Source organism: Chelonia mydas, chromosome 15, assembly GCF_015237465.2.
Source record: "Chelonia mydas isolate rCheMyd1 chromosome 15, rCheMyd1.pri.v2, whole genome shotgun sequence".
NCBI lineage: Eukaryota > Metazoa > Chordata > Testudines > Cheloniidae > Chelonia > Chelonia mydas.
Genome location: NC_057856.1, coordinates 12,684,606 through 12,708,797, shown reverse-complemented (window position 1 = coordinate 12,708,797; position 24,192 = coordinate 12,684,606). Strand labels below are relative to the sequence as shown.

Here is a 24,192-nt window from a genome sequence, read left to right as displayed (position 1 = left end):
TTTAAAGGTGGGAGGGATGTCAGCATTAAGACCTCGATTTGGGAAAACACTTTACATGTGGTCAATAGACCCATTGACTTCAGTAGCACCTAAGCATGTGCTTAAAATTAAGAACATGCTTAACTCTTTTCCTGTATCAGGGTCTATATTTGGTGAACATGCGTTTTATCACACAGGCTAAGAATCAATACAAGAAAGTGAGACATGAGCAGAAAATTCTTCATCACAATTTAAAAAATTTCTGGGAACTCATTTTTCACACCTCATTTTTAATGTATACAAAACCTCATACCTTCGTACACAAAATTCAGTACAGCCCACATGTATGCAAAGGAAGTTTATATGCACACAGCTATGTTTTTGCATATCCAAAAATTAAATGCAAGAAAATGCACCCTCAAAGACCTAGGTGAAAAGAAAGTACCCCCCAAAATTGCCCCCCCCCCCGAAACTATGAGCACAATTGTAGAGACCGCAGTTAGTCACTGTTGCAAGTGTCCTTACATGCCTCTTGAACTCATGTAAATTATATTAGAAACAACTGGAGTCCCATGGTTAGAAATACGTTTTCCCTGGAAGGGGAAAAGAACAATGTAAGAATATATCCAATTTAGTTTCTCATTTCATGATGATTGGGACCTTTCCCGGAATTTTTCAACCAGAGTAAACTTGATTTAGAGCTGTCTCATTTGTCCAAGACTATCACTGTAATTGTTTATTATAGTAACAGCATTGTAGATATGCGTGGTTCTCTGCCGACAAATACAAACAAGAGACAAGCCTGACCTTACAGCTGTTACAATGCAGTTTAGACAGTGTAAAGCCAAAGAAGAGGGAAAGAGAGAGATTGTCATATAAAGTAATGAGAATTTGCATTGCTGAAGTTTGACATGTGTGGTCTTGTCATTTCAGGACTGTTATCTATTTAAGTTGCTTTATTTAAAGACAGTAGAGTGGGGGGGGGGTTATTGGACAAAGGCCCATTGAAACTAACTTTATGTTCTGAATAGCTGTACTTGGCTGTCTGTTCAGTGATACTCTTTGTCAGCCTCTCCCGCCCCCCCCCCCCCCCTTCCCCAATGTCCACTCCCTATTTAAGATTTGGGACTGCAAAAGAGTAGGCCTGGGGGAAATGCAACACTTGAAAATCTAAAATCCCTTGCATACCTCTGGAAAGCTCAGCTGCCTTTTGTCTCTGATTCTAATCACTGTTTTCAAATGCTCCCTGGAATGTTGCCATGCAGAGCAGAGGAGCTGGCATCACAAAGAGGAGGGTGGGGTGCTCTGTGCTTTGATCAGATACAAACTATCTGATAAAAGCACAGAGCATCCCACCCTCCTCTTTGTTATCCCTTTAAAAAACTATCCACAGTGTCAAAGGTGTTTGCAAGTGGAGCAAAGGAAGTTAATTATACAAGGTGAATTCCTGAGATTTCAAATGGACTGAGGGCTTGTCTACACTGGCACTTTACAGCGCTGCAACTTTCTTGCTCAGGGTTGTGAAAAAACACACACCCCCTGAGCGCAGCAAGTTTCAGCGCTGTAAAGCACCAGTGTAGACAGTGCACCAGCGCCGGGACCCCTCCTCCTCCTGGGACCTTCCCATCCCCCTCACTGCTGATGGGTTTTTTTGTTTGACTCTCTCCTCCGGTTGTTGTTTTTTAATAAAAGAATGGTGTTGGTTTGAAAGCAATCTTTATTATATTAATTGAAAGCAACAGACAATTCTGTTAAACCTTCATATTGCATCGTCTGCACCAATCACAATCACCTCCTAGCATTACAAGCACTGCACTCCCGAGCATCCTTGATCCATATGGCCCCACGCTGCATGTAACTGGAATATGCTTTATGCAAAAGGTCTAGGATGACCAGATGTCCCGATTTTATAAGGACAGTCCCAATATTTGGGGTTTTTTCTTACATAGGGTCCTATTACCCCCACCCCCGTCCTGATTTTTCACGCTTGCTGTCTGGTCACCCTAAAAAGGTGTCTTGTAAGGTATAATTACAAAGCTAATAATCTACTGCAGTGGTCTCCAAAGTGGGGTGTGCCAGAGGATCCCAGGGGGTGCACAGCGGGAGGAGCGCCGATGGATGGCACTCCACTATTTTCTTTCTTCAGCAGTAGCTCTGCATGCCTGCAGCAGGTCTTCCCGTCCGGCATGCTGCGGCAGGTCTTCCCTCCTTCTTTTTTTGGCAGCACGCCTACGGTAAATCTTCCCCTCTCCTTTTTTCGGCGGCACCGTGGGGGTGCGCGATCCTTGTATCTGACGCTAGAAATATGAAGTATAACTCTGAGGTCCTATTGTAACTATGCAAAGTGTGGGCCATTAATGGTGGTTTAGAATCTTGATGGCTCCCATTGACTAGGACAATTGGTTGTGAATGGGTTTATTTACCTGCAAGCCTTCCTGTGTATGTGTGGGCCAGCCCCTGGGTAATGAAGAATGAGGTCTCACAGGACATGTGACCATGTCACATGATACTGGAATCCATCTTAAATCTGGTACGTTTCTATTTAGAAGGGGAGGTGGGGACACAGTGAGACAAAAGATTCCTGCTTTGTGCCAAAGCTATAAAAGGGGGTGGAACAGAACAAAAAGGAGCCAGCCATGAGAAAACCCCTAGTTTCCACCTAAGATGTCTGCTGGAACTAACAAGGACTGTACCAGGGGAAAGGATTGGGCCCAGACTTGGAAGGAGTCTAGTCTGTGAAAGAAGTTTATTGGAACATCTCTGAGGGTGAGATATTACCTGTAATCAGTTTCTTAATGAATTAGGCTTAGACTTGCAGGATGGTCTTACCTAACTCATGTTTCCCATGGAGAATGATGATGTATTCATGGCAGTTCTGTCACATGAGTCCTGACCTCACTGAATTGAATCCGAATTGTATCTTCAGTGACACCAATCTTACCTGGGTAGAGTTTGGTAATCCTGAAAGTTTATTTTGCGAGTGTGTGATCCAGCTCCAGCGCTTCAATGTGGCTTGTATAGTGTAGAAAGTCTCATGGAGATACTGTGCTCTAAAAAAACCACCTCCACGAGGGGCATAGCAACCAGCCAGTGAAGATGTGCCCTGAGAGGCTACAGTTAGGCCCTGTCTGCAGTGGCAAGTTTCTGCGCAGTAAAGCAGCTTTCTGCTCTGTAACTCCCGAGGTGTACACACTGCCAAGCCACTTAGCGCTTATCTGCACTGGCACTTTACATCGTTGCAACTTTCTCGCTCGGGGTGTGAAAAAACACACCTGGGTGCAGCAAGTTTCAGCGCTGTAAAGCGCCAGTGTAGACAGTGCACTGGAGGTCAGACAAGCAGTGCAGTGATGGGGATTGAACTGAGGGCCTTGAGGCTGTTATACTATGAAACAAGTTTCCATACGTCAAGATTTAGCATCTGATCAGACAATGAGTCCCTAGGTTGCTGGGTTCAAGTCTCTAACAGGAGAAGATATTAGTTAATAGGGGAATTTGCATAGGGATTATGTCAGGAGGTTGGGAGTCATGACTTGTGGATTTTAATATTGGCTCTGCTGCAGTCTTGGATAGGGGCACTGTGAGGCTTAAGTAATGAAGGTAACGCACTTTGCAATTCTTACCTGAAAGGAGCCACATGAATGTGAAGTATTATAACAGGAGATTGTTTTGTTACATTTTATTTCCAGCCTATGAAGATCTTTGCCCATACTTACAGAGAAACCATATTCCATAGCCCTTCCCTTCACAGGTATTGTATTATCCTTCTGAGCCCATGCGAATAGTGCAAATATACAGTGAAGATCCACCGTTTTTTCCACTTCACGTTTATCTCCTTTTGCTAACCTGTATTCCTCTTTTCACACCTCTGCTACAAGTGAGGCCCTGCGGCATATTAACTCCAGGCCTGTACAGGCTCATTTGCAAAATGTTCAAGTGCCTGATACATTTTGGTAGGTTGTACAATTAAAACGTTGATGTTTAAAATCTTAGCCATATGTTGTTCCCCCTAGATCAGCATATGGAGAGGACCCTCCTCAGTTGGATCCTCCCCCCTTCTGAGTGGAAAGGGGGCCACTGGGGACCAGAGCCACTGTACAAGGGTATGGGCCTCCTTAATATACCCTGTGAATGGCAAGATTTGGGGCAGACCTTTTCTGCGTAGCAACAACTACTTGACAAGACAAATGTGAGGGGATCTGCTTTTGGATATTTCCCTCCTGTCTCCCCCATCCTGTGGATTTGTTCTTGATAGGGATGGACTGAGGCCTTGTAATTTTCCTTGCAAACTGTATCACTATCTTGCAATTTTTTAAGACGTTTTAGAGGCTTGTTATTTGCAACTGCTACCGCAGCGGTGCCTCTGTATGTCCATGGAAAGTTAGGTAGGGTTATGGAGGAAAGTGCAGGTCCTCACTGTTCTTTATTCCATTCATAGACCACCATTAACCCAGGTCCTGATGTGGCAAAAGAATCTTCACATGGAGACCTTTACTCCTGTTCAGAACTCCACTGTAGTTAATGAGAGTGCAGGGTACTCAGCACCCCGCCAGGTACTCAGCATCCTGCAACGTCAGGCCCTTAAGGTTCTGTTCATTCCCTTTACTGAATGAAAGATGTGTATGCTACAGGATCTGTATAACTAAGCCCTGGTCTACACTAGGACTTTAGGTCGAATTTAGCAGCGTTAAATCGATGTAAACCTGCACCCGTCCACACGATGAAGCCCTTTATTTCGACTTAAAGGGCTCTTAAAATCGATTTCCTTACTCCACCCCTGACAAGTGGATTAGCGCTTAAATGGCCTTGCCGGCTCGAATTTGGGGTATTGTGGACACAATTCGACGGTATTGGCCTCCGGGAGCTATCCCAGAGTGCTCCATTGTGACCGCTCTGGACAGCACTCTCAACTCAGATGCACTGGCCAGGTAGACAGGAAAAGAACCGCGAACTTTTGAATCTCATTTCCTGTTTGGCCAGCTTGGCAAGCTGCAGGTGACCATGCAGAGCTCATCAGTGGAGGTGACCATGATGGAGTCCCAGAATCGCAAAAGAGCTCCAGCATGGACTGAACGGGAGGTACGGGATCTGATCGCTGTATGGGGAGAGGAATCCATGCTATCAGAACTCCGTTCCAGTTTTCGAAATGCCAAAATCTTTGTCAAAATCTCCCAGGGCATGAAGGACAGAGGCCATAACAGGGACCCGAAGCAGTGCCGCGTGAAACTTAAGGAGCTGAGGCAAACCTACCAGAAAACCAGAGAGGCGAACGGCAGCTCCGGGTCAGAGCCCCAAACATGCAGCTTCTATGATGAGCTGCATGCCATTTTAGGGTGTTCAGCCACCACTACCCCAGCCGTGTTGTTTGACTCCTTCAATGGAGATGGAGGCAACACGGAAGCAGGTTTTGGGGACGAAAAAGATGATGATGATGATGAGGTTGTAGACAGCTCACAGCAAGCAAGCGGAGAAACCGGTTTTCCCGACAGCCAGGAACTGTTTCTCACCCTGGACCTGGAGCCAATACCCCCCGAACCCACCCAAGGCTGCTTCCTGGACCCAGCAGGTGAAGAAGGGACCTCCGGTGAGTGTACCTTTTAAAATACTATACATGGTTTAAAAGCAAGCATGTGAAAGGATTACTTTGCCCTGGCATTCGCGGCTCTCCTGGATGTACTCCCAAAGCCTTTGCAAAAGGTTTCTGGGGAGGGCAGCCTTATTGCGTCCTTCATGGTAGGACACTTTACCACTCCAGGCCAGTAACACGTACTCGGGAATCATTGTACAACAAAGCATTGCAGTGTATGTTTGTTGGCGTTCAAACAACATCCGTTCTTTATCTCTCTGTGTTATCCTCAGGAGAGTGAGATATCATTCATGGTCACCTGGTTGAAATAGGGTGCTTTTCTTCAGGGGACACTCAGAGGAGCCCGTTCCTGCTGGGCTGTTTGCCTGTGGCTGAACAGAAATGTTCCCCGCTGTTAGCCACGGGGAGGGGGGAGGGTTGAGGGGGTAGCCATGCGGTGGGGGGAGGCAAAATGCGACCTAACGAAAGCACATGTGCTATGTATGTAATGTTAACAGCAAGGTTTACCCTGAAAGAGTGTAGCCACTGTTTTATAAAATGTGTCTTTTTAAATACCGCTGTCCCTTTTTTTTTCTCCACCAGCTGCATGTGTTTCAATGATCACAGGATCTTCTCCTTCCCAGATTAGAAGTGAAGATTAGAAAGAAAAAAAAAAAAAACCGCACTCGTGATTAAATGTTCTCTGAGCTCATGCTGTCCTCCCACACTGACAGAGCACAGACGAATGCATGGAGGCAAATAATGTCAGAGCGCAGGAAAGCACAAAATGACCGGGAGGAGAGGTGGCGGGCTGAAGAGAGTAAGTGGCAGGCTGAAGAGATTAAGTGGCAGGCTGAAGACAGGGCTGAAGCTCAAATGTTGCGGCAGCGTGATGAGAGGAGGCAGGATTCAATGCTGAGGCTCTGGAGGACCAAACCAGTATGCTCCAGTGTATGGTTGAGCTGCAGCAAAGACAGCTGGAGCACAGACTGCCACTACAGCCCCTGTGTAACCAACCGCCCTCCTCCCCAAGTTCCATAGCCTCCACACCCAGACGCCCAAGAACGCGGTGGGGGGGCCACCGGCCAACCAGCCCCTCCACCACAGAGGATTGCCCAAAAAACAGAAGGCTGTCATTCAATAAATTTTAAAGTTGTAAACTTTTAAAGTGCTATGTGGCATTTTCCTTCCCTCCTCCACCACCCGTCCTGGGCTACCTTGGTAGTCATCCCCCTATTTGTGTGATGAATGAATAAAGAATGCATGAATGTGAAGCAACAATGGCTTTATTGCCTCTGCAAGCAATGATTAAAGGGAGGAGGGGAGGGTGGTTAGCTTGCAGGGAAGTAGAGTGAACCAAGGGGCGGGGGGTTTCATCAAGGAGAAACAAAGAGAACTTTCACACCGTAGCCTGGCCAGTCAAGAAACTGGTTTTCAAAGCTTCTCTGATGCGCACCGCGCCCTCCTGTGCTCTTCTAACCGCCCTGGTGTCTGGCTGCACATAACCAGCAGCGAGGCGATTTGCCTCAACCTCCCACCCCGACATAAACGTCTCCCCCTTACTCTCACAGATATTGTGGAGCACACAGCAAGCAGTAATAACAGTGGGAATATTGGTTTTGCTGAGGTCTAAGCGAGTCAGTAAACGCGCCAGCGCGCCTTTAAATGTCCAAATGCACATTCTACCACCATTCTGCACTTGCTCAGCCTGTAGTTGAACAGCTCCTGACTACTGTCCAGGCTGCCTGTGTACGGCTTCATGAGCCATGGCATTAAGGGGTAGGCTGGGTCCCCAAGGATAACTATAGGCATTTCAACGTCCCCAACAGTTATTTTCTGGTCTGGGAATAAAGTCCCTTCCTGCAGCTTTTGAAACAGACCAGAGTTCCTGAAGATGCGAGCGTCATGTACCTTTCCCGGCCATCCCACTTTGATGTGGTGGAATGTCCCTTGTGATCCACCAGAGCTTGCAGCACTATTGCAAAGTACCCCTTGCGGTTTATGTACTCGCTGGCTTGGTGCTCCGGTGCCAAGATAGGGATATGGGTTCCGTCTGTGGCCCCACCACAGTTAGGGAATCCCATTGCAGCAAAGCCATCCACTATGACCTGCACATTTCCCAGGGTCACTACCCTTGATATCAGCAGATCTTTGATTGCGTTGGCTACTTGCCTCACAGCAGCCCCAGCAGTAGATTTGCCCACTCCAAATTGATTCCCAACTGACCGGTAGCTGTCTGGCGTTGCAAGCTTCCACAGGGCTATCGCCACTCACTTCTCAACTGTGAGGGCTGCTCTCATCTTGGTATTCATGCGCTTCAGGGCAGGGGAAAGCAAGTCACAAAGTTCCATGAAAGTGCTCTTACGCATGCGAAAGTTTCGCAGCCACTGGGAATTGTCCCAGACCTGCAACACTATGCGGTCCCACCAATCTGTGCTTGTTTCCCGAGCCCAGAATCGGCGTTCCACAGCATGAACCTGCCCCATTAGCACCATGATGCATGCATTGGCAGGGCCCTTGCTTTCAGAGAAATCTGTGTCCATGTCCTGATCACTCACATGACCGCGCTGACGTCGCCTCCTCGCCCAGTATCGCTCTGCAAGGTTCTGGTGCTGCATATACTGCTGGATGATGCGTGTGGTGTTTAATGTGCTCCTAATTGCCTAAGTGAGCTGAGCGGCCTCCATGCTTGCCTTGGTATGGCGTCCGCACAGAAAAAAGGTGCGGAACGATTGTCTGCCGTTGCTCTGATGGAGGGAGGGGCGACTGACGACATGGCTTACAGGGTTGGCTTCAGGGAGCTAAAATCAACAAAGGGGTGGCTTTACATCAAGGAGTATTTCAGGCAGGACTTCACGGGGGGTTCCAATAAGAAATGGTGCACCTAAGTTATTGTTCTTATTGGAACAAGGAGGTTAGTCTGGACTCTGATTGATACATGGCTAGATTTACCTTGCTGCACCTTCTCTGTGAGTGACTGCAGTGTGACCTAGAGGAATGAGTCCCCTAGACAGGGGAGGGGGGGAAGCAAATGAGTACAAAACAAATCTGGTCTATTTCTTGTTTTGATCCACTCCATCTATCTTTTACATCTTTGACTGGCAGCAGACGGTGCAGAAGGACTGCATGCCATCCACATCTCATGGCTGCCCGGCAGAAGATGATGCAATAGGACTGCTAGCAATCCGTATCGCCTGCCTGCTCACCATAAGATGGTTCAATAGGACTGACTGCAGGACTAAAGAGAATGACCTGGTCAAGTCACTCCAAATTTAGTCCCTGCGCCCATGTCTGCCCAGGCGCTCCTGGCCGACGTGGCCAGGAGCACCTCAGACATGACGATGACGGCTACCAGTCGTACTGTACCATCTGCTGCCACAAGGCAAGGGGTTGATGCTGCTGTGTAGCAATGCAGTACCACTTCTGCCAGCACCCAGGAGACATAGGGTGACGGTTACCTGAGCGGGCTCCATGCTTGCCGTGGTATGGCGTCTGCACAGGTAACTCAAGAAAAAAGGTGCAAAACGATTGTCTGCTGCTGCTTTCACGGAGGGAGGGAGGGAACGGGGGCCTGACGATATGTACCCAGAACCACCCACGACAATGTTTTAGCCCCATCAGGCACGGGGATCTCAACCCAAAATTCCAATGGGCAGCGGAGACTGCGGGAACTGTGGGATAGCTACCCACAGTGCAACACTCTGGAAGTCGACGCTTGCCTCGGTACTGTGGAAGCACTCCGCCGAGTTAATGCACTTAGAGCATTTTTTGTGGGGACACACACACTCAAATATATAAAACCGATTTCTAAAAAACCGACTTCTATAAATTCGACCTAATTCCGTAGTGTAGACGTACCCTAAAGAACATTACCTATTGCCCTCTGGAGTCCCTCCCACTTGTTCCCCACCCCCTGGATCACCAGAGCAGGGTTGCCTTTCTCATAAAACAGATGGTTTCCGAGAGAGGCAAACTGAAAAGCTGCCATTTGAAAAGAGACTCATTAAGGGAGAAAGAATTTTCATGGAGACTGGATTAGCATGTCAGGGATATGTTTGTATCTCAGTTACAATTACACTGAGCTTGCCAGAGTTCTTAGTCCAAAATACTGCTGCTGGAATGAGCAAGGAAAGTATTTCCAACACTCAGACCAGCTGCCTTAGTGACTAGCATGAGCTGATGTTGGCTCCCGCAGAACCCGCACCTTCTCTATAGTGCCTCCTAGAGGTTGGGATTGGAATAGCTACCACTGTGTGTCATGTGTGAGCTCCCCATGTTCAGCATTCTTACACAATTCCCTATAGTCTTTAAGCTCCTTCCTAGCCAGTTGCTCCTGCACCATTCCCTGTAGAGTCTTCTTTTGGGAGAGGTTTGGACAGGAGTAGCTGTGAGCTTCCCCACAACCCATTCCATGTTGAGACAGTTGTTGGAAAACCCCAACACTGAAGTACACATGCATGGATAACCTCCTTCAATGTCTTCTCAAAAACAAAACAAACCCACTAACAAGATGAGTCCTTTATCAGGGACGTGACATCTTGTTCAGGTAATTATGTGGAGTAGAACTCCTCAGCAAAGAGGTTATAGACTCCAAGGTGTAGGAATGAACTACATGCTGTCCTACAATGGAAAATATGATAAATATTTACCACCAGGATATATTCATAGACGAGGTGTTCTATTCTTACCAGTTTTAATAACACTCAGCAATTATATATCACTTTGCATTCTCAAAGACCTTCACAAACATCAGCTAATTAATCTTTACAGCGCCCATGTGAAGGAAAATTTACTGTGAGAAGTCAAGTATTGGATGGTCTTGGATCCTGCACTCTTTTGAGCCAGCACGTATCTTCTTCAGGGTACTGCAGAGCTGGGGTCTCAAGAGACTCTTCCATAGGAACATGGGAATTGTCATTCCAGGTAAGACCACTGGTCCAAATCTTCCAGTATCCTGTCTCTACCAGTGCTCAGTACTAGATACTTTAGAAGAAAGTGGAAGACATCCCATAACAGGTAAGTTTGGAATAACCTGCCCATAGGGGAAATTTCTTCCCAATTCCATCAGTTAGTGGTTGTTTAGCCCACTTAAAACAGAATGGCTTATATTTCTCGACAGTTATTGTACCCTAGCTAATGTAACTGTGGATGTTCTCATTATCCATAGAGATGTCTATTTTCTGTTCGGTAAGCAATTTCCAAATTGACACATCTTGAAAAGTTTGAGAGAAGGATGGTACAGAATTCCAAAAAGAGGAATGATACATGAGTAAAGGATTTTTAAAATTATTGTACCCATTTGATTAATTAGACAGCAATTCTGTTAATGACTGCAGTGAAAATTAAGAGGTAAATATAATGGTTTGGGGCCCAGGGAATTGATTCTTATAAAAATTTTATTTTTGTGTTAGTAATTCTTAATGGGTGAGTTTCACTATATTTAAAATGGTCAGATCTTGAAGTCTTTCATTTGTACACAGTTTTTACTCAGGCAAAATTCTTATTGAAGTCTGTGTATCTTATGCCTTTGCGATATATCCTTAAATGTACAAGGACTTTGCTGTCTGTAGAGACAAGCAGTCACTCTGTGTTCAGCTCAGTGCAGACTGTTACAGAGGAGACACACACATACTATCTCTATAGGAATTTACTTTGGTTCTCTTTGTTTGATCTCTGAATTTAAAATAAAGTACATTCTGGTTGAAGGTACAAGAGGTCACTCTGTGTAGAGAAAATCAAAGTCTATGGGAGTTCTGTCTGAGGAAAGAATGAGTAAAAACTAAGGCAGTGATCTACCTACATGTTTAACTTTACTACCATGAGAGTCCCGTTGTGGTCAATAGAAAAGGAGTACTTGTGGCACCTTAGAGACTAACCAATTTATTTGAGCATAAGCTTTCGTGAGCTACAGCTCACTTCATCAGATGCATACTGTGGAAAATACAGAAGACGTTTTTATACACACAAACCATGAAAAAATGGGTGATTATCACTACAAAAGGTTTTCTCTCCCCCCACCCCACTCTCCTGCTGGTAATAGCTTATGTAAAGTGATCACTCTCCTTACAATGTGTATGATAATCAAGGTGGGCCATTTCCAGCACAAATCCAGGTTTTCTCTCCCCCCCCCCACAGCCCCCCCCAAAAAACCCCACTCTCCTGTTGGTAATAGCTTATCTAAAGTGATCACTCTCCTTACAATGTGTACATTGTAAGGAGAGTGATCACTTTAGATAAGCTATTACCAACAGGAGAGTGGGGTTTTTTGGGGGGGTGTGTGGGGGGAGAAAACCTGGATTTGTGCTGGAAATGGCCCACCTTGATTATCATACACATTGTAAGGAGAGTGATCACTTTACATAAGCTATTACCAGCAGGAGAGTGGGGTGGGGGGAGAGAAAACCTTTTGTAGTGATAATCACCCATTTTTTCATGGTTTGTGTGTATAAAAACGTCTTCTATATTTTCCACAGTATGCATCTGATGAAGTGAGCTGTAGCTCACGAAAGCTTATGCTCAAATAAATTGGGTAGTCTCTAAGGTGCCACAAGTACTCCTTTTCTTTTTGCGAATACAGACTAACACGGCTGTTACTCTGAAACCTGTTGTGGTCAATGGGAACTACTCATGGAAGAAGTTAAGCACATACGTGTTTGCAGGATCAGTGTATAAGTAAGGATCCCGGGGCTTAGCCCAAAGATGTAGTCCCGGGGAGATTGCATGATACAGGGTCCATATTGTTTCATCTACCTCTGCTTGGAGGTTTGCAGCTGGCATGTGCAGAGAATTAGGCTTTGTCTGTACTGGAACTTTGTTGGAAAAACTTTTGTCCTCCCGGAGTGTTAAAAAAACACACACCCCAAACGACAAAAGTTTTACCAACGAAAAACGCTGGTGTGAACAGCCCTTTGTCGGCAGCTGCTGCTGCTGCTCTTTGGAGGTGGAAGTTTTCTGTCGGCAGGAAAGCTCTCTCCTGCTGACAAACAGCAGCTACACTTCATGCCTTTTAGTGGCACGGCTGTAGAGGCAAAGCTGTGTTGCTAAAAGGTGGGTAGTGTAGACAAAGCCTCTGAAAGCAGGGAAGTGTTGTGAAAGGTTGGAGATTTTCCACTAGAAATGCTCCAGGAGTAAATGGGTTAATAGTTTTCATCTCAACTTTCAAAGCAATCTTTGGAGTGTTCTGCCAAAAAAAGCAATTTATGCTCATAGAGGAGAGGAAAAAGTCTTTTACTGAGATCTGTGTGCGTAAGAGTGTTCTGCACACACATTTCTTAACAGACATATCAAGGCACTTAACAGACTGTTTCCGTCAAAGCCACTGTGGGGCAGTCAATGAGCCCGTTAATGCAAGCTCCCTCCTATAGCTCTCACTGCCCCAGAGCAAGACAAGACAAGAGTCTCAGCCAGACGCGAGTCTTTACGAACAACAGGACTGAAATCCTCTCTCTCTGCTGCACTGGGGAAGGTCAGGATAGCCATGTCTAAAAGGAAGATCTGCTGTCTTGTGCTGCTGGTCCTAGGGCTCCTGGCTATTGCAGTTTCTGTCATTGTAATCCTGGCGCTGCCCAAGTGTGCTCCTGGAAGTTATCTGCATGCTGCGGTAGCAGCTGACACTGAAATCTGTTCAAACATTGGCAGGTATGTGCATGGACTTTTCTGTTTGGAACTTGTGTATGTAGTGCAAGCTATAGAGCCAGAGTGAAAGACAGGTAGATGATACTAGAGATTATAGTTAAAACCAGCACTTCCCAGTGACTGAGCAGGAGGAACTGGGTCTTACCCTCTCCCCTAATCCTCAGTCTGAAGAGTTATGTCAGATACCTGAGCACAAGCTCCTGATAATAGGTCAAGTCAAGTTCATTCTTGGTGTAGGAGCTCTGAAGTCAGACATGCTTAGCCGTACATACCAGTAGGATATTCCTTTTCCTTCTCTCACATCTAAGTTTGGCTGCTCTGCAGACCAGTCTGTTTCTTGAGGGTGCAGATGACTGTCACTCGTATTCGAGTGTGACTACAACTGGAACCCACAAGGCAGCTCTTAAGGAGAAGCAGGCAGTAGATTAATCTCTCTTCACTGGGCAGTAATCTCTGTTCAGCAAGACTTTAGAAACAAACTGAGAGACGGTGAAGAGGAGAACATAAAGGGGAGAAGTGGTGTTAGGCTGCAGGGAAAGATGAGCACCTACGCTTGTGGGCAGCCCTGCCCAGGCTGGTCAAAATGTCCTTTATATCCATAAAAAAGGAAGCATGGGGAAATTATTTCACTTAATTATCTTAATCAATGCTGAAGAAATAAAGGCAGCTCTCCAGATCCCTTGTGTGGAGAGCTGGGGAACTTCGGATAGATCTTTATAGAAACAGGTATGACTGAGTTTCCCCTCTCACTTTGTATTGTTATGCCTGGGTGTGAAGGGATTAATTTATTTCTGGAAACAAGACAGGCAATGCAGTGATTGGGGCAGGAGAGGGGCAACGTCACATAAGCATGAATGAACTATCAAGAACTGTCAACCTGTAGAAGCTAATGAATCATAGATTCCTCAGACTATTGTATCAACTTTGTGTTGTGTGTATCTGTGTGGACTTGAGGAGGAGGGGCAGGAGATGCAGGAGTTTCCTGCAAGAACTAAGGGTGGGGAATTAAAGCAAATCCCTAGGCAAGTAAACAAGTCTGGAGAGGCAACACCCTTCTGGGGAAAATGGCATCTCCTGGTTTGTGCGTATTGAAGAAGGCTACCAAAGAACGGAGAACTCTCTAATGTGACCAGCCTGTCATAAGGGGGTGTCACTCTCCTTGGATCCAAGAACTCATGACACTGTGTGGGACAGACCCTGACATAGGGTATGAAGGACTTTGGACCCCACCAAGGTCTCCACATTGAAGGGGGGGTGACACCTGCTAGAGGTGACAGGTATGCATGTAAACTGTGGCTGTCAAGATATGTTCTCTCAGTGAATTGTAGGAAGAATTGCTGACTAAATCTCTGGTGTGGAGGGAAAGGCGGGTTCCTTCCTTGAGTAAGGTGATGGCTAGAGGTCTGAGGCTTGAGTAGGATGCCCTCAAGGAGGCCATGAAGGGGATAGAGGTGCAGCTAGCTTTGGAATTTGAGACACCTGGCTCAGCAAGTAGCCCTATCAGTAGGAGGTGAGGGCTCAGTGCCTCATGTGATTGGACCCTGACCCATGACTCAAGCCACTTATGACAGCAGCAACATTTCAAAAGCTTCATTTTCTCTTACCTGCACTGAGTGTTATGCTAGCAGCCAGCTCTGACTCACGTTTATTGCCACTATGGCCAATCAGGGAGCATTGCTTTGCTATTGGAATAAGGATGGCCCAATGTTAGGGAGCTACATGGGTGGCTCGGGAGAGTGGGATTCAACACCCTGCTTCAGCACAGACTTTCTGGGTGATCTTGGGCAAGTCTCTCACTGTACCTCAGTTCTCCCTCCATGCCTCACAGGGGTGCGGTGAGGGTAAATCCATTAACGATCGTGAGGTGCTCAGGTACTATGGTGATGGGGGCCAGAGAGGTTCCTGAGACAGACGGATACAAGGACAGGTCTCTAGCTAGCCTCATCCAAACCTCGCTTAGAATAGAATAGAATCATAGGACTGGAAGGGACCTCGAGAGGTCATCTAGTCCAGTCCCCTACACTCATGGCAGGACTAAGTATTATCTACACCATCCCTGACAGGTGTTTGTCTAAACTGCTCTTAAAAATCTCCAATGATGGAGATTCCCCTACCTCCCTAGGTAATTTATTCCGGTGCTTAACTACTCTGACAATTAGGAAGTTTTTCGTAATGTCCAGTCTAAACCTCCCTTGCTGCAATTTAAGCCCATTGCTTCTTGTCCTATCCTCAGAGGTTAAGAAGAACAATTTTTCTCCCTCCTACTTGTAACAACCTTTTATGTACTTGTAAACCCCTCTCAGTCTTCTCTTCTCCAGACTGAACACACCCAATATTTTCAGTCTTATAGGTCATGTTTTCTAGACCTTTAATCATTTTTGTTGTTCTTCTCTGGACTTTTTCCAGTTTGTCCACATCTTTCCTGAAATGTGGCTCCCAGAACTGGACACAACATTCCAGTTGAGACCTAATCAGCGTGGAGTAGAGCGGAAGAATTACTTCTTGTGCCTTGCTTATAATACATCCCAGAACGATGTTTGTTTTATTGTAACAGTGTTACACTGTCGACTCATATTTAGCTTGTGTTCCACTATGACCCCCGGATCCCTTTGCGTAGTACGCCTTCCTAGGCAGTCATTTCCCATTTTGTATATGTGCACCTGATTGTCCCTTCCTAAGTGGAGTATTTTCCACACCTGTTTGTTTTCTGTCCAGCATTTCAGACTGGACAATAAAGAAAACCCTCTTGGTGGTGGTGTTTCTGAGTCCATGCTTCAGGAAAGTCTCCAGGGGCAGGGCTATTGCACTGCTGGGGCACATGCTTGAAAGCCATGGGAAAACGAATGAGGTATCCAACTCAGCTAACATGGGGATTTTCCTATTCAGATGCCAATGCTGTGGTGGGGACTGTTGTATACAGGTATCAGTCTGCTCTTCTCCTCCCTCCAGGCTTTCTCCCACAGTCACCTCACAGTCACCTCAGCTGCTCCCAGGGCTTCAGCCACTGCCTTTATGTTGGTGACTTGTAAATCTACCTCACTACACCATACTCCCTGCTTCTGCCCATTTCCCACACATTCAGCTCCCTCTCTGACCTCTGACACAACTGAGGATCTTTCCTTTCCTCCAAAACCTTCCCCTCTCTCTGGTTCCTCTTTTCATTAGCAACTGGACCACCCTCCCTGTCACGTAGTATGATCCTTGAGCAGGGGTGAAAGTAATAATAAATTCTTACCGGTACGGGGGCCGGTGCGTCGGGCGGAAGGGGCGGGGCTGGGGGGGGTCAGCCTCCCCCAGCCGGCCCATCCGCACTGCCTGGCCTCTGCCACCCGGGGCTCCGACGGCGATTTAAAAGGGCCCGGGCTCTGGCTGCTGCCGCAGCAGCAGGAGCTGCTGGGAGCCCCAGGCCCTTTTAAAGCGCCGGCCCTGGGGCAGCTGCCCTTTTCCCCTGCCCCCTTCCCCCCCCCAGTCAGTGGCCTGCGGCGCGGAAAGGGGCAACGATGTTAAAGCGCTGCGGCAGTGCTTTAACATCATTGCCCCTTTTGGCTCACCCGTTGGCAGCCCTACCAGTAGGGTCCCTCCCGGCAGAGCTGCCAACGGGGGTGGGGAAGGGGCAGCAACGTTAATGCACTGCCACGGCAGCGCTTTAAGGAGGGTCTTTTGCCGCGGCAGCGCATTAACATGGGCTGCATACGGGCTAGTACCGGCTTCTTACCGGTACGCCGTGCCGGCCCGTACTGGCTCACTTTCACCCCTGTCCTTGAGCCTCATCCTGCTCCTAGCATCTAGCTTCTCACCAAATCCCATTGCTACTTCCTCTATAGCATCTCTGAAACCTGCCCTCTCCTCCTGGCTCACGCTTTTGTGTCCGAGCTGCCATCGCCTCTTCCCCACCGTCCCACACAGAGCTCCCTTCAGCCCATGTCGACACTTTGACACTATCCAGTTTTTTATCCCTGGATTTCTCTTTCAGTACTGAATGAAAGTGACTCAAGTGATTACAAAGGCTCAAATCCCTAAAGTAGAAGCAGCTCTCCTGAACCCTGACCTAGTTATTTCCAGATTTTGAAACTTTGCTGGTTTTTATTCTTCAGTCAAAATATTTTTTTAATAAAATATCTGCCACATGCTTTACAATGAGCATCCATTAATGAATGGAGATGAGATTCCTGTAGCATTACATACTGCAGCATCTGTCAAGCTTCCTGAGTGTTTGATTAATAGTGTTTGATATCCAGGCCCCATCCAACTCCAATTAAACTCAAAGGAAAGATTCCATTGACTTCAAGAGGAGTTGAACTGGGCCCCTTATAACAGGAGAAGCTGTTCCCTGCTGTCCTGAGGAGATAGCCCTTTGGGCACTGCTCTTTCCCCCTCTAATGAAGTGTTTGTCTGTAACTTCACCAGTGAGTGAAGCTGGGAGAATGCTCTTAGGAAAGTCTGTCTTCTTCACTGACCTGCCCCCGTACTTGAACCTCGGCAGCAGTATAACTCAGTGATTTGAGGAAGCTGACTCAGACCTCCAGGGTTCTACTCCAGGTGCTTCAACTAACCTGTGGCTGGCAACTTGCAACCTCTCTGTGCCTCAGTTTCCTGATTTATGATGATAATAATTCCATCTCGTGGATGTTTTTGGGGCTTGGGTCACTATAATGTTTGTAAAGCCCTTTATGTTCTTTAGAGAAAGAAGCTGTACATATGGGAAGTCTCACTATCCTTACTGGCATCACTCACAGATTCTGTGCTAGATTTATTGTTACGAACTCAGTGGCTAAGAGAAAGCATCTCTGGCTTCTGGGTGATAGAAGGATTTCCCGTGCTGAAAGACAACTAGGTCCTTTGTGGTGTAATGGTATGCTTATGGAGGATGGAGAGAGGGAAAGGACTATTATATTATTGAGTCTCTTCCTGCTAATCCAGTCTGCAGACCCTGGACAGAGAGCGTCTGTAGTACATTGAGCAGGAAACCTGAGTGTACCCAAACTTTTCCTTTGTGGGAGCCATAGATGTTTGAAATCCACAGATGTGAATTTTGTGGCCTCAGTCCAGCTCCAACAATGGGGTCTCTTTCCCGCTTGGCCCACAAAGAGTACAAATAGAGAAGTATCTAAACATGAACCCTGAGGAATCTGTTTGTCCTTAGCATTCTGCACAGAGGTGTATTCAGACCAGGTACCATCCCCCACACATGCCCTGAAGCTCCCAGTCACAGTGCATCCTTTTCCCTTCACTGCATTTTTAGGTCATTATAACCCCCTGTGTGAGCATTAGATGAGGCTTTTCCTCCCAAGCAGACAAAGGACTATGTATTCCCATCCCCGCCTGCCTCCATCCACCTTCTGGTGGGGCTGCCTGCTCAGAGCTCTGGGCAGAAACCCACCCGCCCCAACCATCACCACTGCACTGTGCTGTTTTGCCTGCTATTGTTTCTGAAACTGAAAGTGGGGGCATGAGCCAGCAACAGGGGGTGACAGAGGATTTTGGAAAGATAGACCACAGAAGAAGAGTTTGTTCCTAGCAGAGGAAAGGCAGGGCCAGTTGGGAATCACTGCAGCCGGGAATCCTCTCTTGACTTGACCTTCCCTCCCAGCAGCCATCAATCTTCCAACCTCCCCAGTACATACTAAGAAGAATACTGGAAACTAGTCTCTTTCCAAACAGCATCCCCCAAGAGATTTGCTAGTTTCCTTGTGACTAAGTCCCTAAAGGATGGGGGAGCTGGGAAGGCCAAACGTTTTACAACCAAGCGATATTCACATTAATATGAAACCCAGTTCATAAGCCAAGGATATGCTACAAAAGTCATTTGCAGTACATACTAAGGAGAATACTGGAAACTAGTCTCTTTCGAAACAGCATCCCCCAAGAGATTTGCTAGTTTCCTTGTGGCTAAGCCCCTAAAGGATGGGGGAGCTGGGAAGGCCAAACGTTTTACAACCAAGCGATATTCACATTAATATGAAACCCAGTTCATAAGCCAAGGATACGCTACAAAAGTCATTTGCAGTTTTGAAGACCTCCGGTGTCTCTTGTTAATCTTTCTCTGCATCTCCTCCTAGTTTAAGAATTATCAGCTTGGCCACTAAACATTCCATAGAAACAGCTGTTTCCTTTACTCCTGATAAGCCATCTGAGTCAGCCAAGTCAAGGGCTGGTATCATCTCAGGCCCAAGCTTGCATGAAGAAGAAGAAATATCTCCCAAGAGTGTTTAATGCCTTCACATTTCCAGAATTTACCCAATAGCAGCAGAGATCCTTCTTTTATCATCCCAGAATGAAATCACAGCCCCCATGAAGTCAAGAACTGAACGGACTTTGACTTAAGTTTCAGAGTAACAGCCGTGTTAGTCTGTATTCGCAAAAAGAAAAGGAGTACTTGTGGAACCTTAGAGACTAACCAATTTATTTGAGCATAAGCATCCGATGAAATGAGCTGTAGCTTATGCTCAAATAAATTGGTTAGTCTCTAAGGTGCCACAAGTACTCCTTTTCTTTTTGACTTCAGTGGGGCCAGAGTTTAACCCCCCAGTATCTGAGAGTTGTGCTGTCTCTATGTTTAGCTGCTACTACTGCAGGAGTTGTTTGTTAACTGGCTTTAGGCAGGAGGCTCTAGAAGCTTTATAGCCTCCTGCATCATAACTAGGCCCGATTGTTTGACGTGGCAAAAAATGGGAAAACTTACAATTTTAGTAAAAATAGAAAAGGGGGGAAAAAAGTCACAGGGAGGGGGTAGGGACGGAAGCGAAAGCAGCAGCAGCATGGCTCCTGTCATCTCAGTGTGAGGTAGAAATGGATAAGCAGGACAGATGTGCAGAGCAGTGTGATACTGCAGAGACGGGAGAGCTGCTGTGAGGCCACCAGGCTCGCCCTGCCTAGCAGCAGCAAAGCCGACATATCTAAACACTTCGTTTTTAATTACAGGTGTTCACGTTTAATCCTTGGCTCCTTAAAATTGGTCATTATCTGCCCAGACCTTTTTTAGCCTGTGCTTGAACCTCAGCCTGTCTATGTGGAGGCCTATGTCCAATGTTTCACCTGACCTCCGTGCACACCATTAGCCTCTGGTGCAGAATGATATTGCTTCCTCTGCTGTGCACCGTACAAGTCCTTGCAGGTGTAAAACCAACTGATGGGAGAGGTTACAAATGCAGCCATGGCTTCAGCAGGGATGCCTGGCTTCACCTCCCCACTGTTGGGAAAATTGCAGCAGTTCGGGTGGGAAGGGCCTTGGTGGCCGTTCGTATCCCATGAAAATAAAACAGATAACTGGGACACTGCTGAGAATTTTTTTTTTTTTAATGCAATTACACAGAGCCTTAAGGCACCGCATAGCCAGCCAGGGTTGTAAGACCCCTGCTGGGAGCAACCATTTGGCATTGTGAGGAAGAGGCTGGCTTGATCTTTTGTTTGCGATTGTTCTCCACTGTGGTCTCCTGAATCCACCATAAGAAATCCCTCTGGATTCCTCTGCAAGAGCTTCTCTGGCTGGGGCTGCTTTAACAGACTGGAATGAAATGTGGGCGTGGAGTGGAGCCAGGCTCTTATTTACTCTCCTTTGCTGCTCCCCCCTGAAGGGATTGTTAAACTCTAAACAGTCTCTCCCTGGTGATAGACCTTTGCTCGTCAGTTGCTGCTCTTGCTGCTGGGAACCCTCCAAGGGTCAATGTTCACTGTCTGGTGCTGCTGAGAATAGACTGGAGACCTGATATTAGTGGTGCTGCTTCAAAGCTCTGGATGGTGCCTGTCCTTTGAATTCTGCTGCCTTCCTTGCAAACTGATGCTACAAGTCCAATTGTAGAGAGAAATGTGTAACTGGGCAGGAGTCTAGTGTCTTGGGGCATGTGTAGGGCATCTATGAGAGATGGTGGGAATTGCAGCCTATGATGGAAATCCAGGATCAGTGGAACCACAAAACTTACCCTAGTTACAGGAAAGGTTCCTTTAAAAGAGTTGTGTTTGCCAAGTGTCTCAACCCTCACAGTCATAATCGGTAACAGAACAGGATATTGGCAGTTGCCAAGGTATGAAAAGGTTCCTAAAATTCAAACCAAACCATCTAATACTATGATTTCATCAGATGCAACACTCACAAGCTAGTCTGTGTTTGTACTTGGATGAGAGACCTAAGGAAAACCCCAGATGCTGCAAGAAATGGTGTTGGTGATACAGTATGGGACAACCTGAATGAGGGAGGCAACCTAGTGACAGAGGATGTGGAAAAAGCTAATTGTACTCAATGCTTTTTTTGCCTCTGTCTTCACAAACAAGGTCAGCTCCCAGACTACTGCACTGGGCAGCACAGCATGGGGAGGAGGTGACCAGCCCTCTGTGGAAAAAGAAGTGGTTCGGGACTATTTAGAAAAGCTGGACGAACACAAGTCCATGGGGCCGGATGCGCTGCATCCGAGAGTGGTAAAGGAGTTGGTGGATATGATTGCAGAGCCATTGGCCATTATCTTTGAAAACTCATGGCGATCCGGGGAAGTCCCGGACGACTGGAAAAAGGCTAATGTAGTGCCCATCTTTAAAAAAGGGAAGAAGGAGGATCCTGGGAACTACAGGCCAGTCAGCCTGACCTCAGTCCCTGGAAAAATCATGGAACAGGTCCTCAAAGAATCAATTCTGAAGCACTTAGAGGAGAGGAAAGTGATCAGGAACAGTCAGCATGGATTCACCAAGGGCAAGTCATGCCTGACTAATCTAATTGCCTTCTATGACGAGATAACTGGCTCTGTGGATGAGGGGAAAGTGGTGGACATGTTGTTCCTTGACTTTAGCAAAGCTTTTGACACAGTCTCCCACAGTATTCTTGCCAGCAAGTTAAAGAAGTATGGGCTGGATGGATGCACTACAAGGTGGATAGAAAGTTGGCTAGATTGTCGGGCTCAACGGGTAGTGATCAATGGCTCCATGTCTAGTTGGCAGCCGGTATCAAGTGGAGTGCCCCAAGGGTCGGTCCTGGGGCCGGTTTTGTTCAATATCTTCATAAATGATCTGGAGGATGGTGTGAATTGCACCCTCAGCAAGTCTGCAGATGACACTAAACTGGGAGGAGAGGTATATACGCTGGAGGGTAGGGATAGGATACAGAGGGCCCTAGACAAATTAGAGGATTGGGCCAAAACAAATCTGATGAGGTTCAACAAGGACAAGTGCAGAGTCCTGCACTTAGGACGGAAGAATCCCATGCACCGCTACAGACTAGGGACTGAATGGCTCGGCAGCAGTTCTGCAGAAAAGGACCTAGGGGTTACAGTGGACAAGAAGCTGGATATGAGTCAACAGTATGCCCTTGTTGCCAAGAAGGCCAATGGCATTTTGGGATGTATAGGCAGGGGCATTGCCATCAGATCGAGGGACGTGATCGTTCCCCTCTATTTGACATTGGTGAGGCCTCATCTGGAGTACTGTGTCCAGTTTTGGGCCCCACACTACAAGAAGGATGTAGAAAAATTAGAAAGAGTCCAGTGGAGGGCAAAAAAAATGATTAGGGGACTGGAACACATGACTTATGAGGAGAGGCTGAGGGAACTGGGATTGTTTAGTCTGCGGAAGAGAAGAATGAGGGGGGATTTGATAGCTGCTTTCAACTACCTGAAAGGGGGTTCCAAAGAGGATGGATCTAGACTGTTCTCAGTGGTAGCTGATGACAGAACAAGGAGTAATGGTCTCAAGTTGCAGTGGGGGAGGTTTAGGTTGGATATTAGGAAAAACTTTTTCACTAGGAGGGTGGTGAAACACCGGAATGCGTTACCTAGGGAGGTAGTGGAATCTCCTTCCTTAGATATTTTTAAGGTCAGGCTTGACAAAGCCCTGGCTGGGATGATTTAGTTGGGGATTGGTCCTGCTTTGAGCAGGGGGTTGGACTAGATGACCTCCTGAGGTCCCTTCCAATCCTGAAATTCTATGATTCTATGAACCTTCCCTCTATATCAGCCCAGTGCCCTTATACAGTGTTGGGAGAGAGGGGCATTGAGCTTCTTGAAATGTCACCTTTCCATTGAGAAATAGTAAGAAGTGCTATGTGCTTTTGGACAGATGCTGTATTTGATCACAGAGATGGTTGCATTTTCGGAATGGGTAAAGTCACTATTACATATGTTTTCATCAGTCAATAAAAAGAGTATGTAAAGCACTTAGGAGCATTAAACACTGCATATTTTCGTGGTCATCTAGTGTAGGTTTCATAACATGGTTAATGTGTGTTAACAAAACAATGGATTAAAAATTAAAACATGCTCTACTTTGACAGGAAGATTCATGATCCTCTTGCATATTGTTAAAAGGAATCACTTCCTACTTAGCTCTGACAACGTTATTATTATTTGTATTATTGTAGCACCTAGAACCTCCAGTCCTAGTGCTACGTGGTGTAGAGACATGAAAAGAGAAGACAGTTCCTACCCCAGAGAGCTCACAACATGTGAGATACGATGCAACAGACAAATGTTTGGGGTGGGTTGGAAGGATGAAGCAACATATAAAATGAATAGCTTTTAGCAGAAACTACAGCTCGTCATTTGCCTAACCAATGGCAGACAAGATTCCACCTGTTCCCCCTCTCCCTCTGCTGCCACACCCCAGGTTAGTGAGGTACATTCATCAGCGTTGGCCTGGATTGTGAATTACTTATTCCAGTTAATAAGCATGAGTAGTGACTTTTCATGAGTGAAGAGTGGACTTCTCATGAGTTCTAACTAGACTTCAGTGGGATCCACAAGATGAGTCTTTGATATCAGGAACAGCCTGACTATTTAATGTACAATTATTATTTATTTTCATTCTTAGGCCTGTCTGTGGGCACCTCCCATTGACCTCAATTGGAATCACATTTTAAAGCATTGAATTTGCCTGAGTTTTATTAACTTGTGTCAAGTTGTGTTAGAGAGAGTGCATTACTACACACTGAAGTCTAACCATTTTGTATATGTGGCATTTCTATAAAGCCCTAGAAGTGTTTGTAGTAATTAAATAGTGTTTTATCACACAGTGTTGCTGTTGTTAAGTAAAAGTTG

At 46.4% G+C, this 24,192-nt stretch overlaps 1 protein-coding gene across 4 annotated transcripts in view; it reads left to right on the top strand.

The window, feature by feature from the left end:
- Positions 1-24,192, top strand: part of GGT5 (gamma-glutamyltransferase 5) — a 57,637-nt gene that overhangs the window by 2,755 nt on the left and 30,690 nt on the right. The window contains exon 2 of one of the 4 annotated variants that reach the window (XM_037878325.2): positions 10,313-10,465. Coding sequence is in view for 3 of the 4 variants with exons in the window: in XM_037878326.2 (XP_037734254.1) it covers positions 13,020-13,180 (161 nt within the window). In the remaining variant the exon portion in view is untranslated. Of the gene's footprint in view, positions 1-10,312; positions 10,466-12,419; positions 13,181-14,312; positions 14,455-24,192 lie in introns of those variants that run through there. The other 3 variants (XM_037878326.2, XM_007063751.4, XM_037878324.2) reach the window with 3 other exon arrangements.